This window comes from Ammospiza nelsoni, chromosome 3, assembly GCF_027579445.1.
Source record: "Ammospiza nelsoni isolate bAmmNel1 chromosome 3, bAmmNel1.pri, whole genome shotgun sequence".
In the NCBI taxonomy this organism is placed as follows: Eukaryota; Metazoa; Chordata; class Aves; order Passeriformes; family Passerellidae; genus Ammospiza; species Ammospiza nelsoni.
Window position 1 is genome coordinate 99,568,096 of NC_080635.1, and position 19,097 is coordinate 99,587,192.

General features: G+C 36.3%; 1 protein-coding gene across 1 annotated transcript in view; it reads left to right on the forward strand.

The window, feature by feature from the left end:
- The window catches only part of EYS (eyes shut homolog), a 703,265-nt gene that overhangs the window by 224,067 nt on the left and 460,101 nt on the right, over positions 1–19,097 (forward strand). The window contains exons 20-21 of the mRNA XM_059467250.1: positions 1,778–1,975; positions 4,804–4,925. Coding sequence (XP_059323233.1) covers positions 1,778–1,975; positions 4,804–4,925 — 320 coding nt within the window. The remainder of the gene's footprint in view (positions 1–1,777; positions 1,976–4,803; positions 4,926–19,097) is intronic.

Here is a 19,097-nt window from a genome sequence, read left to right on the forward strand (position 1 = left end):
TTCAGCCCTTAAATGACCATCCCACAGTAAGCAGTCAGCTCGCCTACAATCCTGCTGACATTTTGGACAGTGTTTGTTTCATTATTATGAAGGCTTCTGGCAGGAGCTGTGGCCTGTGGGCGTCTGCACTGACACAGCCGGAAGTGTCAGGATCAAAGAGCTGCCATGGAATAACCACAGCTCCCATTCCCCATCCCCCCGTGCTATTCATGGGTAAGGGGGAGGTAGAGGAGTTTGAAGTGAAGGAGTGAGGTTGAATTTGGGAAGAAAAGAGAGGTGGGAAAAGGTGTTTTTATCTTTGTGTTTGCTTTTTACAATCTCATGCTATTTCTAATTGACAGTTAATTCAATCAGTTTTCCTCAAGTTGTTTCTATTTTGTCCATGACAGTAATTTGTAAATGATGCCCCTATTTTTATCATGGTCCTCAAGGTTTTCTCTCTTATTGTTTTCACCTGCCTGCTGAGAGGGAGTGACAGAGTGGGCTGGATGGGCATCTGTCAGCTACCAACCCACCCTAATGTAACTGTGTGGATTATATCTTTCACATGACTAGCCAGGTGTTTTGTCTTGTCGTGTCACCATGCCCATCACTGGATTAAGGTTACAGCCTGTCTGAGGGTTTTGGGACAGGGAGAAACTGCTGCAGAAAGGAATGGCTGGACAACCACAGTGGAGGCAAGGGCACTGGTGAAGTGCAGAAGGCTCGGAGCACAGCAAACCCTGGGAAGCTCCACCAGAAAGCATGGGATAGACACAGCTTCAGTCGTTATGGAAAGGCTTCAAAGGGATTCAAGGGGCTTGTGTACAGTTTGTTACAGCCCTCAGAGTCACCAAGCACTGTCTGAAAGTAAGCCTCAAAGAACAGACTTGCTTCCAGCAGCATCGACTGAAAATGCAGGCAGATTTACAAACCCAAACCCATTTGATATCAGTTGTCTGCCACCCTCATTCCCATTATCAGTACTGGAAAACATGAAACAGTGTTTTATGTTCTAACAAATTAAGGCTCAATTTATGGATTTTTAAATCTCTTTTTATCTAATTTTTGCAAATTAAAGATTTAGATGAGGGCATTTGTGACCCAAGATCCACAATCACACAGTTCCTTGGGTAGTCCAAATAAATGTACATAATCTGCTATACAAGAGTGTTAGTAAGGAAAGAATACAATGGGACTGTGCGGGATTTTCTATTATATGGAATTTTTATAAATAAAGAAGGTTATCACTCTTGATTAAATAAGTACATATTTTCAGTAAAATAACTTGTGTTCAGTCATGGATGATAAGTGGAACTATAATACAATGTTACATATATTTAATTCATGTTCACTACTGTAGGTTAATGTATGAACAATTCATGTGGTAGTTGTGACAACAGGTTATCAAGACAAAATAGCAGCAAGCTTCAATCAAAATTAATTTATTGTTTTTAAATACATTCTAAAAAAATTCATTTTTGAGCTGTTCAAGGCACAAGGGTTAAGAGAAAAGATGGAAGATATATCTATCTATCAAAACCTGTGAGATAGCTATTAGATTTTAAAATGTATTGTATCATATAAAGTAATATAAACAAAATATAAATTGTCTTTTTATTTAAATAATACCAAGCAAATAGATGTTTCTGCAAGGTAATATACATATATGTACCTCTGAGACCCTCCTACTCGATTTTAACCACAGTTATAAAGAAAATAAAGCTCATAATAGACAGCAGCTGCAGGGATATATTCATTAATTTAACACTGACAGCTTTGCCGTTTTCTTTTTCAGGTTTGAACTGTGAGTTTAGGCCTTGTGAGGCCAGCAATCCCTGTGAGAATGGAGCTGTGTGCATAGAAGAAATGAATTTGGACGTTTTTCCCCTTGGATTCCACTGCCAGTGTGTGAAGGGCTTTGCAGGTCCACGCTGTGAGATCAATGTCAATGAGTGCAGCTCTAACCCTTGCCTGCACGGATACTGCTATGACAGTGAGTTCAGTCTGGTTACTCCCTTTAATGTAGGGTAGTCTTTCTCTTGAAGTGTCTGTAGCTGCTGAGCTGCTCTGGGGAGAACAGTGGATAATTTACTGAAATTTAGCTTGTCTGAAGCTTCACAGCCTGAACCAGAAGGATTATTTTGCCAAAATGCCTCAACTCCCGGCACTGGGGTTTTTGTGTTCAGGGGGTTAGAATTGTAGCTAATGAGAAATTTTAATGAGATTTGTGCTGTCTCCTTTGATACCTAAATTAACCAAAAACATCTTATATTGCACATTTCATGAGAGAATATTCAGGTGCTGAAAAAGAGCTCACGGAGCACTTAGGCATTATATGTCATAATTCTAATAAGTGAAAAATTCTGTTTAATTTTAAACTAATGTAAAATGGTCTACCTGTTTACCTTCTGCATGTAACTGTGGAACTTAATCTTTCATTGCAAGACGTACTGAAAAGTTTTAAAAGCAACTTGATTACCCTACTATATTCTGTCTGTATTGGCAGGCCAAGTTTAGTATGGAGTACTTATTTGAAAGTTTTATAGGGCTCTTGATATCTATCTGACACTTTCTATACTTGCTTAAAAAATAAAAAAAAATTAGTAGTAATCTTCAGAGAATCTTAGAATGCTGACTGGAAAGGTGAAAAACATTTGAAGGTCATATAGTCAACCCTGCACTAAGCTAGACTATTAATAGTGATAGAACAGGTCAGTCAGGGATTTTTCTAGCAGAGTTTTGAAAGCCTTCAAAGAGGGACAGAAATTTCACAAACTCTTTGCGACAGCGTATTGTTGTATTGCACTAAATAGTTTATTTAGTTGTTTATCACTGGGTGATTGGAAATTTGTACTGAGTATGTTATGTAACGTAGATTGTTATTTCTCTTCTCCCATCACATAATTTTTCCCTGATGTACCCCTCTGCTATACCCCCTGGTGGTCTGACCCCTGGTTACCCCTCTCCCTGCCCCTCCTCAATGGTATCCCATTGGCCGGGTCCTCTTCCCCCTCTCCCATCCTCCTCAGGATGGGGTTGGGGAAGAGGTCCTCTGCAGGAATGTCACACCCTCTTTTCCACCTGGAAGGTGGCCAGAACCTGCAGTGTCTCTTCCCAAGCCAATACACAGGACACTCATTCCCTCATGGACAAGAGCGTTTCTTGTCTTCTGCTTTCGTCCATGTAAGACAGCGTGGGCTACAATCCGAGCTAGCCGGAGTGGACTCAAACAGCAGCCCAAGAGACGCGGATTCTTACAGTGTATTCCACCAATTACCTGCTTTGGCAGTTCTCACACTCTTCCAGTTCCATTCGAATCTCCTGAGCTGCAACTTTTGGCCATTGCCTCATAATACCTCCTAGCACTAGTAAGGGATTTCAGCTCTGTCACTTGTGCAAGTATCCTGGAAGTCATTGTTAAATAGCCCTCTCACTATGAGCACTTCCCCAAAGGTCTAATACTAAGCAAGCCTGCTCAACTTTTCCGCATAGGGTCCACACTTTAAGCCCTGAGTAACCATGTTTGTCTGCTTCTACATATCTCTACTTTTTCCTCACATCCTTTTTCAAAAAAAAAAAAAAGATTTACGAATTTCCATGAAATCTATATTTTTTTAGAAAAATTTGCAGAAGACCCTATCAGCCTACTGGTTTCAGATGAGATCTTAAAGACCTGAGCCCAAATTACTAAATTCATCATTGTCTAAAACTCTCCTGGTTAAATTAAAAATAAAAATCAGTTACAATGAAATATCTTTAAAAGTATATATTTCCTTATCTGGGAATAAGGTGAGTGACTTCATTTTCTATCTAGCTAAGACTATCTCCTATTACATTTACAGATGTTTTCTATGTGGTCTACATTGGTTTAGAGATATTTTTGAACTGGAATTCAGATGAGCTGTATTAAAGTTCTTCATGCTGACAAAGTGCCAGTTTTTAGGGGAACAGCTTGTCCTTGGGGTGCCTCTGGCTTGAGTTTTATCATGCAGACGTTTGAGTTCCTCTACCCTATGTGTGCTGGCTGCAGAAAGCTGGAATTCTAAGAAAGTTGGGAAGCTTTTAGCATATGAATAATGCTCCTGTGCTGAAGGACTAAAAGCATTTAATGAATACAGTAGCAGCTGTGTGTACAGACACGATGGTAGAATAGATTCTATGGTAAATCTCAGAGATAATGAAGAACCCAGGGACCCCTTTGAGGTTAAAATGATGCAGGCCTGCAAGAAGTGTGATTCCTTCTGTCATGAACTCTATATACGGATGGAGCACTCTAAAGATTCTTCACCATTTGGATTACTAATGATGAAAAAGAGACAGAATTCATATGATTATCTTGTTATTCTTAACAAGAGTCATAGAAAAATTCAGCTCAAGTAAGTTTTCTCTTAATATAGTGGTATAATATGAGGCATTCCTTACAATAGCAATAACTACATTAAAAGCAACCAATAAACCAAACATTGTTTGCCTGCCATATCTTATTTTGATCTCATTTTAAAGCTAGAATGTTATGTATTTTGTGATTGTTTTGTGATAGAAAATTACTCATTACTTATAACATCACTTTTTAACTCATTGATTTATAACTCTTGAATCAAAATATTTCCATTGTGTAAATATTTCAGTACATGAATCTGCTTCCATATTTAAAAGATATTTTGAGATGACATTTTATTTACTCCAATTTTTTTAACATGTCCACACCTTTTAAGTAAACCTGGTCCTAATCTTTTCCAGACACTATTTAACTGGAACTTAGTAAATTTACTACATTCAGTTGTTATGACTCTTAGTACTGAAGTTCGATCTCTGTTGCAGTTGTCGATGGCTTCTATTGCTTGTGCAACCCAGGATATGCAGGATTGAAATGTGACCAAGACATTGATGACTGCATAGTCAATGCTTGTGAACACAATTCTACATGTGTTGATCTACATCTGGTGAGTAGCAATTTAGCAATTTTTTTAATTAAAATGAACTTTAAGTTATCATTCTAAAACCTAAAGCAATATTTTTCTGAGTTCTAAATGTCCTCTTGATCCATACATCCACATATCAAAGGCTTTATAATCTTACTTTCCAGACACTGGTATTTTTGTTTATTTGTAATTTTACAGGCAGTGGGAAGGAGGAATGGTTTTATCATTTAAAAGCAATTACTAGGTCAATGTGGTTATACAGGGAATTCAAAAGGCGCAGAAAATTTTCTACTAGGTATATTTGTGACCTCATTATAAGTGACAGGAATACTCATTTACACCAATTGCACTGGCTTCAAAGGGACTTAAAAAGTATCTTCCCCAAGAAAATTGATTTACTTCAAGTACTTCAGCATTTATTTTCAAAATTACACAGATACATTTGTTTCGAAGATATGAAGTGTGTTAAAAATAACATGTCCTAGAAATAAAATCATTCTATCACCTGATTCCTCCATGAGAGGAAAGATGACAGAGATTCACATGGTGTAAACTTCAACACCAGAGGTAGCCCATGTTCTCTGTCACTCCTTCCAGGAATCTGTCAAGAAGCAATTTGTTTTCATCCTACTCAACAGAGACACTAAGATCATACAGTAAGAATATTTTCCTTAAGAAGCATTCAGACTGTCAGAGAAATTACTAGTTAAAAATATAAAAAAAAGTGGAAGAAAGGGCAGCTTTTTTCTATCTTATTCTAGTTTCTACCAGCACATTTGTGAGAATACTAAACTGATAAATGTAGAATTCAAATTACATTATGAAGCTTAAATGTAGATGACTATATATGGAATGAACTAAACAACTAATCACCAATCAATGATCACTGAGGACATAGGCAGCACAATCCACAGTTCAGCTGTCCACCTTTGGAATTTTCACTTTGGGTAAACTGAACAGCCCTGTGCATACCACTGACTGCTACACTATTGCTGAAAGTGTTTGCGATTTCAGGAGCCCTGAAGTGTATGAGACATGTGGATTTTGGGGGTTTTCCTTGCTTGGTTTCTTTGTTGATTTGCTTTTTTTGTGGCTGGTTGTCTGTTTTTGCTTGCTTGCTTTTCTTAGTACCTGCATAAAGAAACTGCTTTTTTTTTCTGACAAATCCTGAGGATAAGCAGCAATTGTCACTGTTTCCTAAACTTGAACCAAACCTAGCTGCTTCAAAAGAATTTTCTCGAATTCTCTAATTTCCATACATTTTTCTTACTGTACAATATTTTGGAGGGTTTTTTTTAGCATGTTTCAAGGACTAGTCAACACCTCGGACAAAATCAAGTGCTTGATATGGAGACCACAGTTTGTGACACTTTTGTTATTGTCTTTGGATACTATTGTAAATGTGTGTTTTTCTACCACTAGACTGCAGTTAATATTTCAAGATCTCATACTGGGCACATATTGCCATTTTAAAGTCATGCTAGAGAGCATTCCACAAAATAAATGTTATGCCTCCCATTCATGTGTCGTCTTATTCTGTAGGAGAGTGTGTTGCAAATCTTGACATTACAGGTACTATTCCTAACTGCAGCTGATCTTTTCATTGAGACTGACAAAATGGAGTTTTGTATGCAGCCTAAACAATATTCTTCCCAGAAAACAAGATGCTGGACGTGGAGAAAAATAAAGATCTTTAGTAAAATGAGCCTATTTTACCCCTTGAGAATTTTGGCTGTGTTTCACCAAATGAGTTGAAATATTGATCCAGGTAAATTTAATCATTTGGGCAAAATTTAGCATGACAAAGAATAGTAGCTCACTGCAATTTCAAACACTGTTTTAATTTTTTCTTCACATGTCTTTCATCCATTGTTTTTCCTTGACTTATTTGTGTTTATTTTTGTTCTGTAGTTCCTATATATTTCTCACCTTGTTTGTCACAGACCTATTCAGTTTTGTTTTAAATGGAACACAGCACAGCAATTCAATGAGATCCATTCAAACTACTGTTTCTGAGAAAGCATGACATTCAAAACATCCATGTGGATACAGTTAGTATCTACAGAAAATACATGCTGTAAAAACTTAACAGCAAGGTGTCATATTAAACTGAGTGCTTGATCCTTTTCAGGCTTTTTCAAAAGTTTTCACCTATGTTGTCAATATTACAGCAATCATTTATGTGAAAGGATTCATTTTGATGTTGGCTAATACACATTCAAAATTTGCAGTATTTTTTCTTCATTACAGGATTGTTCCTTAGCATTTTTAAGAGCAACAAAATTTCCCTCTCAAATCCCCACTCCCCACCCCCAACCAGAATGGGTTTTGCTAAGTAGAAAAGTAAGTTATTTTGAAAATAAATTGGGAATTTCTGGTATTATTTTGCTATTCTAATAATAATTCATTTCTATTCAATATTTAAATTTCTCCTTCTTGATTCTTCTCCAGAGTATGTTTACTTAAACTAACATTTATTATATACATTTCTGAAATAACTTTCATGTGGATCGTCTTTTAAGTTGAATCTAGAAAGGGACCTAAAACACTTGTTCACTAAGTGATTCCATTATTCAGTTACATGTGCCTATATTATTTCACATACTATGTCCTTCTTATTGTATTCATGATTGAAGTGTACCAAAATTTTTCCAAATAATATTATCTGTTTATACATCAAGATTCCTCAGTGATCAACAGGAAGAGGATTAATGAATTAACATATATTCATAAAAATGGAAGAAGACTCATCCCTTCTTTTTCTTCAGCTGTAAAATAACAGATAATGGATTAACAATCCTCTAAAAAATTAAAAATTAATTTACAGTCTCTCTTCACCCTCTAAAAGGTAAAAAACTGGATGATAGGAAGTAAGTGAAGCATAATAAAGGAAGATTTAAAAACAGATGGAGATCTCAGGAGTTTCATAATTTCTGCATCAAATACCATTTTCTTTCTAAGTTATATTACAACAGCCTTATTATACAAGACAAAGACCAAAGATCTGAATGTGGGAAAGAATTCCAATATGTGCACTAATTGCAACATATATTTCACAGATTTTACCTTGGCTCTCCAGGTGGGGGGTGGCATTAAACAACTGGACTGTGGGATGAATCACAGAATAATTTACTTTGAAAAAGATTTTCAACTAACTGTAAGCCTAACACCTCCAAGTTCATCTCTCAGCCACATCCCTGAATGCCACACGTACACACCTGGTAAATAAATACCTCAAGTCATTGGTGACTGAATCTCTTCCCTAGGCAGCCTGTTCTAATGCTTGACACCATTTTAATGAAGACATTTTGCCTAATATCCAGTCTAGACCTTCTCTGGTGGGGGATCAGGATAGGTGAAATACAAAGTTTAATTGCACAACTACATCAGCATAAGGAGATTTGGATTTTCTACTGCATCTGAAAATTCCAGTTATCCAAGAGTTATATACCAGCAAGTTATCATATGACAGAACAGGCCACTGTCAGTCATATTAGACCCTCTGGTGGCTTGGGAATAATTAATCAGCTACCCTTATAGAAGCTTCGTTCTACAGTCACGCAGCTCAAATACCTTTGATGCATTTTTTCAAGGTAAGGATGAATTACCATTGTCAGAATGACACTTGCAATATGTATCCTTCATTTTTGGTGTTGGTAATGTGGTATAATACAGAGCCTTGAAATTAGATAACAATTTTATCGTAGCAATAACTCAGGAAGAGCAGGCACAAGAAATGACGCTCATGAGGGGCTGATCCAGCTGCCAGCTAAGGACCACACAGCCACTCACTCACTCTGACCTTTCTATGGGATGGTGAAGACAATAGAAAAAGAGCAAACAGAAGGAAAACAGTGGGTTGAGATAGCTTAAAAAGCAAAGGAGAGAGGAGGAAAAAATAATAAAACAAATCCTGTGATTCAAAGGCAATGGCTCACACCTTCCATGTGATCACTGATGCCCAGCCAGCATCTGAATAATGGCTACCTTATGGTAGAGTTTCACCAGAGTAATTTGCAAATTCTTCTTTAAAAAGTTAAAATAATTAATTCAAGGTATTGTTGGGGGACAAAAGGATGTGTTGTCCCTAATGATTTATATAAGATCAGATCATGTATACAGTCTATATAACACAATACATTATTTTGCGGTATTTGCATTTAAAAAAAAAAAAGAAAAGAAAATAGTATCTTAACAATAGCTCTGAATTCAATTTTTGCCTGTGTTGTTCTGTATGTCAAATTATAATGCAAATCCTGTCACTTTATTGTATGTGGAGACTCATGCAGAAAATTATAATAGATGTTTCTTTTAGAGCTTTGTTTCTGGAAGCTATTATTTCTCTGTACTTACCACATAGTAAAGTAAAGAAAATAAACTGTAGGTAAAGTTACAGTTATATGATAATGTTTGCATTGCTGTCCCATGTCCTTCTTGTCATTAACTCTCTATCCTTTTGAATTTAAAGGCAATTATTTCCCTTTCCATAACATTTAATGTAATGGAAATGAGCATTGCAATAAAACAATGGACAATAATGCTAATTTGAACTGGAAGAAAAAATATTTTCTTGTTCGGTTTCTGTTTTTAAACTGATAAGGGAGAAAAAAAAAGTGCATATAACAAAGTGAAATCATGTAATTCAGGTCTTTTAGGAACTTATGTTCTGGATTGCATGGAAGGTTTACGTGAAGGGTGGAGAGAGATTATTACTATTTTTTTTTAATAGCAAAAAAAAAAGTTGACAGTTTAAATTTCAAGAACAAGTAGGTTAGTTCATTGCATAAATTGTGATAAAGATTTGAAAAGAGGTCTGGTATTGAGGAATAAAGTACATGGTACCTAACTGTTAAAAGCTTAAGTTACCCAAAATGAAATTAGTCAGGTCTTTGGACTAACTTAAAACAATTTGCTAAATTGGTACACTACACTTAATTTCCTTGTAAAACTGATTTTTTTGTGCTTTATGCTAAACAGAGAAAAGAATAATAATGATCTCTAAAGCCTATAACTTATTTTAAAATATTGAGAAGCACTCAAAGTGCTTCAGGAGAATCATCTTCCTAGGTGATGAGAGCAGGTGATCTGACATTTGAAAGAAAATAAAAGGTCTGCAGATAGGTCTGCATCAATGAAGTTTCTAGATTTCTGTGGGACTGGAAATTCTCTAAGCTTTAAACAAAGCAAACAAGCCCTGCTACAGAAGTTGGTCTGAAACCTCAACTTAACTTAAAAGACCAGTTACCATGAATGGCATCCAGGGTACATAACGAATGACAAGCTCTTAATTGTCCCCGGGCCAAATAAATTCAAGCTGACTTGTGTGTGACTTAAACTTATGCATTGACCTCATTGAGAGTGCCCATGTGGTGAAACTGTGAATGCAGGACAAAAAAGTTTCATATTGCCAATTATACATCCTGGAGAAGAACTATACAGCAGCTGTAGTTCAACCCAAAACTAGCAACTGCAGCAGTTCTTCTGAAAAGTTTTGCTGCTGATACAACTCACTGTGCTGCCCCAAAGATTTGACTCTCTATCCCTGAAATGTTTTATTTTCCATTTACATTTAGCTAAAAAAAAAAAAAAAGAAACAGTTTCTACATATTCCGTCAATAAAAGGTTTTTTCAAGATCTATTGAAATACCTCACTCCTCTGCCTTGTGCTATAGTGAATATAACAGTAAAAAGACTGAAAACTTAGTCATTATTTGGTGTACTCCTTTATGCTCTAATAAGTCCAGTTGAGTCAGAGACATTGGAATACACAAAATTAACTATTGATTTACTGCCTTAGGATAATGTCCTTGGTATTAATCTGTGGTATTATACATTACCTGGATAGATTGATTATGATATTTATGCTTTACTCATCTAATTGAAAGATGATTTTGGCAAACAAGTATCATATTTCTATTTATTTGTTTTATTTATGACATTATTTTAACATGTTTTAATTTGATCTTTTTGAAAGAAGATGCAGATATATATAAAATTTGTAACTTCAACCAACGAGATCACTAAATACCATAGGAGTGAAAGCCTTCTATTATCTTTTTCATAAACTGAATTTTAAATACTCTACAGAATGAATAATACTGTCACAGAGTGGAGGAAATGGAGATTAAGAGGAAGTTAAAGATTGGCTTTCCAATGAGACTTGTGAACAGAAGGCAAATCAATGTGGTAAAGATACAGGAAGGTAGTCCCAGATGGTGTGCTTTAATTTTTGCCCACAGTGAGGAGGCTGGACACACAAAATCAGTGACAGCAGGGGAAGAAGTGAAGAACTTCTCAACATAAGGAAGAAGCTGGAGAATTGTGGCCTACTTGTGGAAAGCATAACCCTAATTTGATTTGTGCACTCTATGGAGACTAATGTTACGCTTGAGATGGGAAATTAAGAGTTTCTACCTTTGAAGGCATTAAAAGACTGGCAGTGGTATTAGAGAGACTTGAAACTACAAAATGTCACTGATTCATAAGGAAGGGAATTTTAGAAAAGGAAACTTAGCTGCAGAGAATTACGTAATGGCATGTACATAGCAGACTTAGAGAGCAGAAGGTCATGCATAGGCATGGGTCCACAAGGAAATGATTCTGAAACAAGTTTAATGGTGAAATCCATCGGTGCTCAGTCACTCTCTGAAAGCTTCCCACGTATATGTCCTTGCAACACAACACACAATAATTAACTGGAAGAATTAATTAAATATTAAATAAATTCTCCATATAGAATCAAGGGTGTTTCTTTTGCTTAAAGTATATTAAATAGCTTTGCACCTGTTTACTTTTCTAGAGAAAATGCGAATCTTACTCCCACTCCATCAATTATGAATGACAGTATGGTGTCTCTTTCACAACAAAATAAGCTCTGCAGGAATAAAGAAAAGTCTCTTATTTCTTTTGGTATTAAAAAAAAAAAAAACCAAGTGAAATAATTCACATAAAACATGTACAACTGACAAATTATGTATTAATGTTTGTCATGCAAAGACTAGGAGGTCATTTTCTAGTTTCATTAGGTCTCTTTAGCTGCTAACCTCTTCAGGCTTGGGAAAATTATGTAGCACTTGGAAACGAAAATGGCCCAGAGAAAGACTTGTTATCCCATTTCTTTTAGTTATCTTAGAGTTCTTCTATCTGTTCTCCTTTAGATTTTATTATTCTGTTCCAAGGATTCAGACTAAAATTTTTTTACTGTGTGTGTGATGAGTTACAGGACCAGGTTGCTCAGAGAAGCTATGGATGCCCCATCCCTGGAAACAACCTGATCTAGTGGAAGGTGACCCTGCCCAGGGTCCATATCTTGCAGTATTATTTATTTGTTTGTTTGTTTGTTATCATTTGACCCCCTTCCTTTTTCGCTTATGACAATTGAAAAGAGGGAGCTGAAGAGCACCTGTGACAATTTACCAGGTCTTGTACTACTAGGAACTGAATCACTTGTTGTAAGAGTCAATTGCTCTTGTTTCTGTAGCTTAGGTAACCTCTTTCAGAGAAAAAAAAAAAAAAAAAAAGCTATATTATATTAAAGCTATACCATGTTTTTATAGAATCTGGTTTTTTGCATAATAAAATTTTGAAATATGCTGAGATATTTCCCAGAGAAAGTAATTTTTAAGATTGTTCTAATAGTTTACTCTTTTACAGGAGAATTGACTCTGAAAGCACTGGGAAAACATTTCATTCATTTAGTGAGCAATCCTAATAATTGATTTCTGCAGGTCTATTATGGAATTGTGAAAATGCAAGATTATGTCATATGAGGTTGGTCTGAAATCAAAACTCTTGACCAAAATTTCCTTTCAAAATAATCATGAGAGACTTTGAATATTTCCTCATTACTCTCCCACATTACTTCAAGTCCTGCCTTCAAACGTTTTGCAAGGGCTATTGAAACCCTAAGGAGGGACACACCTACTTACACATACACCTATCAGAACTAGTGGTTAACTAGAAGCTTTCTGAAGCACTAATTACATATGCATTTTCTTCTTTGAGACATGATGCCAAGGTTCTAAAATAGTCAGGCATCTTCATTACCTTTAGGATCTGTTGTAAAAAAAGAAAGCTTGTTTAGGGTTCTCTAGTAATATTTTTAATAATTCATGAAACTTATGCTAAGGCAAAGACTTGATATATTGCATAAATGCTTTACTATGTTTGTTTCAGTACAGCTTTAATACCAGCCAGCATCCCCTGGATGTCTCAATAAAATGTATTTCTATCCAGATTAATTCTGTTCTAATCAGACACTGTATCTCTCATATTTCAATCTAGTACTGGGTTTGAGCTTAATTTGTACAGAAATATGTTTCTTTTTATAGGCAAAGCAGATTATTTTAAACAAAAGCTTTACCACATCAATATAGACTCGCTTTCTTAACAAATATCTATAATGTAGTCTGAAGTATAAATAACACTGCAATTTCCCTGGGAAAAATTCTGAATGTCATGTTTGGTTTTCACTCATTCACACATGCTCAGTGGAACCATTGAGTGTCTGAAGAACAAGAATGACTGAGATACAGAGGTGAAATGAAGCAATTCCTTGCATTCCACCTATGTTTTGTCCCCTTTTTTTTTTTTCTAACTGAGGAAATGCCAATTATTGCCACAATTTTTATTCAGGAATTGCTAGACCTTCTGTCGTGGGAATAATGAAAATGCATACAAACAACCAAACCCAAAAACAAACCAAGAAAGGAAATATAAGAGAATTTCATCAGAACTCCCCCTGAGGTGAAACCAAGAAGCAACAAAACATGAAAAGAATTGATAAATTTCATTATGTATTTTATTTAATGATTGTGTGGAACCGGTTCACTGTCCTTGTAGCAGATGAGGGACTGGGAGTTATGCCAAAAAAGTGTCCAAACCAGCTGAGCCTGAAGCATTCAGCAGCACAACAGAGAACAGCAAGCGGCAGTACGGGGGGACTCCACGCTGGGGATGAAGGTCCCCATCTGCCAATGTAACAAACCTGTTGTTTAAGTAGGATTGCTGCTTTCCAAGGGCTTGGATTTGGGATACCGTGGTGAGACTAACAAGCCCTTTCCAGCCCTGGCACTATCATCTCTTGCTGCTCTTCCATGTAGGTACTAATGATAGGGCCAGAGCAGACCTGGAACACACCATAGGTGACTCCATGTCTCCAGAAGCATGATAAAGGACATGGCCGCTCCAATGTTTTTTCCCTACAATCCTGACAATGAGAGGAAGTGCTTGAGAGAGTGTGGATAAATCCTGCTGGTCAACAGCTGCTTACATAACTGGTATTGATAACAGAGTTTCATCTTTCAGGACCGTGGGACTTTCCCACAGGATTGAGGCTAGGAAGATGTGGGATTGAGTTGATCAAAAGGGACAGGAGTATCTTTGACAACAAGAGATTGGTCAACCCAAATCAAGTGAAGTGACAGACTCGGTTGTCAAGAAAAGGGTGCAAATGATTTAGAGAGACCTTCTGATAAACATGTTAGGACTGCAGAGGGCCTGCTTCTCTCTATGCACAAAAAAGGGAGATGCCAAGAGGACAGAGTCATGAAGAAAACTATCACACTTTTTCTGAGAAATTAGTCTGACTGTGTGCCCATCTGAGGTGCCAATACTTTAACCCCTGCAGTACCCCAGCAAGTAAAGAAGACAAAGCCAGATTTTCCCAGTTCACAGTGGTCCCCAGTCAAATAGGCAAAGGTCACAAACTGAAATAATGGTGGGTCCATTAAAATGTAAAGAAAATATTTTTTAGTATAAAGGTAACTCTGAAATAGGTTGCCTCGAAGTGAGGTATCCATCCTTGGATTTATCAAAAACTCACCTAGATGAGGTTCGGAGCAGCCTGTTATAGCTGACCCTGCTGTAAACAGGGCAATGGAACAGGGGAACTGGACAATCTCCAAAGGTCCCTTCCAGTGTCTACTTATGTATGATTTTCCAATACAAAACTTGATACCTGTATCTCATCGAAACACCTACAGGTTAATATGTACCTTTCACAACAGTGATATAAACCTTTATGAGAATGGTTTACAGCTATAGAAAAAACCAAAAATAGAGTCCTAGAATTGCATTGAAGAAATCTTTTACATTGAGAATTGATAAAAAGGTGGTTCACACTTGTTGAAATCACTTAGGTGGAGAAAATTACGTCAGCAGAAAGTGGCATTAAAATATCTCCATTAGAAAATGCAGCAGTAGTTTAACAACTGTTCGACTTGAGTGCAAATGAGTATATAAGGATAGGAAGCTCAAGTGCTTTTGATACAATCTTAGAGAGAAAACATTTAAGATTGACTTGTGTGAGTATAGGATCAGACTTTTAGTTACTAGTCACTAGATTATATGTGACTTAAGGTCACATTTCTATGCTTTTCTTACTTTAACAAAAAATGTTCTGTAAATGCATCTGTAAATTCAGTTATGTAGGTACTTCACTGAAAGCATGAAGTAGTCACAGTGGGGACATTCTGTGTAAACATAGTATATGTTGATCAGAGCACAAGGCACCATAAATCCAAACTCATTTCAGATTCCAAAACTCAAAAAGGAAAAATTCTGTCTCTTTCACTCATATTTTATAGTATACCTGAATTAAGGATATTACTGAATTAAGAGTATTACCTGAATTAAGTGTAATACTACATTAGCAAGCAACATAGATAATCCCAGAGTGAAAAAATGAGAATTGAGAGCTGGCTGCAAATTATGTGCTTGTTTGGGGGGAGAAGCTTGCTGTTTTTTGGACTTATGGAGAGCATTAGGTGGGCACATTGTTTCAGTTGCTTTCAAAAGTGATTGGATTTGTGTGCACTGAGACCACTGTATGACAAAGCAGATTTACTTGAGGACCAATGAGAAATTCATGTCCAAATCTTAGTCCTTGGGTAAACAAAAACACTGAGTCAGAACCATAAGAACCGTGACAACAAGAAGCATATGAACACACAGTCGATTTTAAATATTTTTGGCCAACAGATTCATAAAGGACAAGTCTTCTGAAACAGCAGTTTGTGATCTCAGTATGGACAACAGCTTGGAAATCTCTGGCTTTAAGTCTGCCCCTCATTAGTCAGCTGAGATACTCAAATTAAGTGTAAATGTACTGATTGCCTATAAATGTTGTCCATATGTTTGTCTGGTTTTGTGCCACTGGAAAATCAGTGATCCATTTAACACAGCCAGACAAAATGTGCCAAGTGATTGAAAGGGTTTAACTCTTGCTGGTCTATAACAGTGCATGCCATACCATTTCAATGAAAACTCTGCATATTGTCCCAAGCCCTAAAAGATGTCAGAAACTCAGTTTAGGCTGTTCTTACTGACAGTCTGCCAGTTGGCAGAGGTATACTATTGAACTGAACTGAACCATGAAGGAACCAGCTAGTTGTTAGCACTGCACTGACAGGTACCATAGAAAGTACCATGCCATTTTCTCTGAGAGGTGAGTGCCTAGATGCTTTAGGTAGCTTCACCACATGATAAGCTTGACTTATATCTCAGTGTAACATCTGCCTTGATGTAGTTTAGTTAGAGATGTGAAATACTAGCCTAGTAAGGAGTTATTAGTTCCTGAATTCTGAATAATACAAAGATATTTTGTTTATTGATATGTGTTCCTTGAGGTACTGAGTAGTGCTCAAGAACCTTGCCCAAATGCAATCACTGAGATATAAAAACAATGTAGATAAAAGACAAAGATCACTGGTGGAGGATTGCAAAAGTTTTCAAACTGGTCGGGCTTCTTTCAGTTTATGAGTGAGTAGGCTGTATCTGAAATGTCCTCTGAAACAAATATCTGCACCTCACAGATTTCCTAGAACTATTTTAGAGTCCACAAAACTGTTAGAAATTTATCATGTAAGATTCATATTATCAGATAATTTCTGATTTTACTGTTTTCAAACTCTAATAAAATATATGCAGTCTTTTTAAAAATAAGCTCAGAAATATCAATTAAAATTAGCTTTGTCTGAAAATACAAATATAGTGTAAGAGACTGAATTTCATTTCTTGAGCTGATTTGGGGGCAAGGGAGTGGGGGATGGTGGATTTTTTTTTTTTTTTGTTTAGATTTTTTTTTCTTTTCTTAGGAAAAACAATGTATTTTTTACAGCAGAGAAAAACATAATACACTTTCTAATTTACTCTATTGCCACTTGCTGCTTAGTTATACATCTGGGATGACTGTCACTAAATGATTTCTGAATACGTCCAAAACTGAAAAGCATCTGCAAGCAAAAGTCCCAGTGTTATAGAGAACAAAAATGCACATTCTGCATGTGTACCCACAGGGGAAAGACACAAAAGGCATATCAAAGAGTCTGGCATTTTCATTTTATTACCTAGGCAGCATTCCCAGTCTCCTCTGGCTGTGGACATATGCTTTTTAGTCAGGTTGTGATACTTGTTTCATGCTTGAGGAATGAACAATAATTGAGACAGTGTTTTTTACATGCTTTAAATATGTCAACTTTATTAGTAACTGTAATTATGAGCAGTAGGCCAAGTACACCTTCTCACAGAACCTGCTGCCATGTAGAAACTCAGATCTTTCTCCTCAGCCTTCATTATGTACATCTGTAGCTTCCAAGTTCCCAGCTCTATATTACTTCTGTTGGTTTTGGCTGTATTCCCAGTTTGTTTTCCTACCTTCCAGACTCTCAGTTTTTCTCCACTAAACCTTTGTCAATAGAAAAATCTATACTATTTCTATTAGTAGCTGTGTGCCTTTCATTAAGAGAGATTAAAAGAATCTTAGGTTTGTTCTATGCAATGCTGAATTGTAACTGACCAAAGGGAGAGAAAGGAACTGTGCAAAAGAAGCAAGTTTTTCAAGTTTTCAGTGTGATTTTTTAGCAATAAAAACATCCCTTTGGAGAAAAAGAAAAGAAAAGAAAAGAAAAGAAAAGAAAAGAAAAGAAAAGAAAAGAAAAGAAAAGAAAAGAAAAGAAAAGAAAAGAAAAGAAAAGAAAAGAAAAGAAAAGAAAAGAAAAGAAAAGAAAAGAAAAGAAAAGAAAAGAAAAGAAAAGAAAAGAAAAGAAAAGAAAAGAAAAGAAAAGAAAAGAAAAGAAAATAAAAGAAAAGAAAAGAAAAGAAAAGAAAAGAAAAGAAAAGAAAAGACTGGGGAGAAATTGTAATACTAATCATGGCTTTCAGCATTAGAAGAATTGATCAAGAGGTGCACCAAGACCCCACCAGTTTAGGTGGAGTTTCTGCAGTCTCCATCTCCACTCCCACCTACTTAGCATGATAGAAATTTCAACTCAATTTGGGTTTAGACAAAAAAAAGCTCAAATAAATGCATATCAGGAAATAAATATTCAGGAATTGATTTTAAAACTGGGTAATTAATACACAATAGTTGTTTGATATAATACCAGTTTTGATCCAGTTAAAGTGTATTGAATGTCATGGATGCTAAGAAAATCCAGATTTTACAGTCTTAGGCTTTTTTCCCCTGTCTTTACTGAATATATGTCCTCCTTGCAATAGTTGTCTAAATTTTTATTTTTTGAATTGCCCCAATTATTTCATTGCTACTGTCATATGTATAATTTTTTTTCTTATGATGCTGTTGATTCTCAACCCCAAAATTTCCTTCAGTTTCTAAACTGTCAGATAAGCACAACACATCAAACACAGCCTTTATTTAGCAAGGGTATATCAGAATGTCTTTGTTATCTGTTTTTGTCTCTAATATGTAGCTGAGAGAAAAATGCGCTTCAGATTTAATTTCTATGTCAAGGTTTAACCCCAGACAGTAATTCAGCACCAGAGAGCTGCTTGCTGACTCCACATCTTGGTGGGTCAGGGGAGAGAATTCGAGGGCTAAAACAATGAAAACTTGGGGGCTGAGAAAAGTTTAATGATTGAAGTTAAATCATTAAGAGAGAAAGGGATGTTAAATCCAAGGAAGAGAAGTGTTGCAATAGAAACCAATTGCTCAGCACCAACAAACTGATGCCCTGTGGCCTGCACTATTACCCAAAACTTGGCCAGTTTTTCACCATTTTTGCGTGTTGTGCAAGGCATCATAGCTGCCCCTTGGTCAATCAGGGTCAGCTGTGTCCTCTTACAGCCTTGTGCCCCCCACCTACTCAGTAGCAGGAGAGCATGAGAAGCTTAAAAGTTCTTGACTTAAGGTCAGCTCTGCTCAGCGACAACTAAAACGCCATCCATGTTATTCTC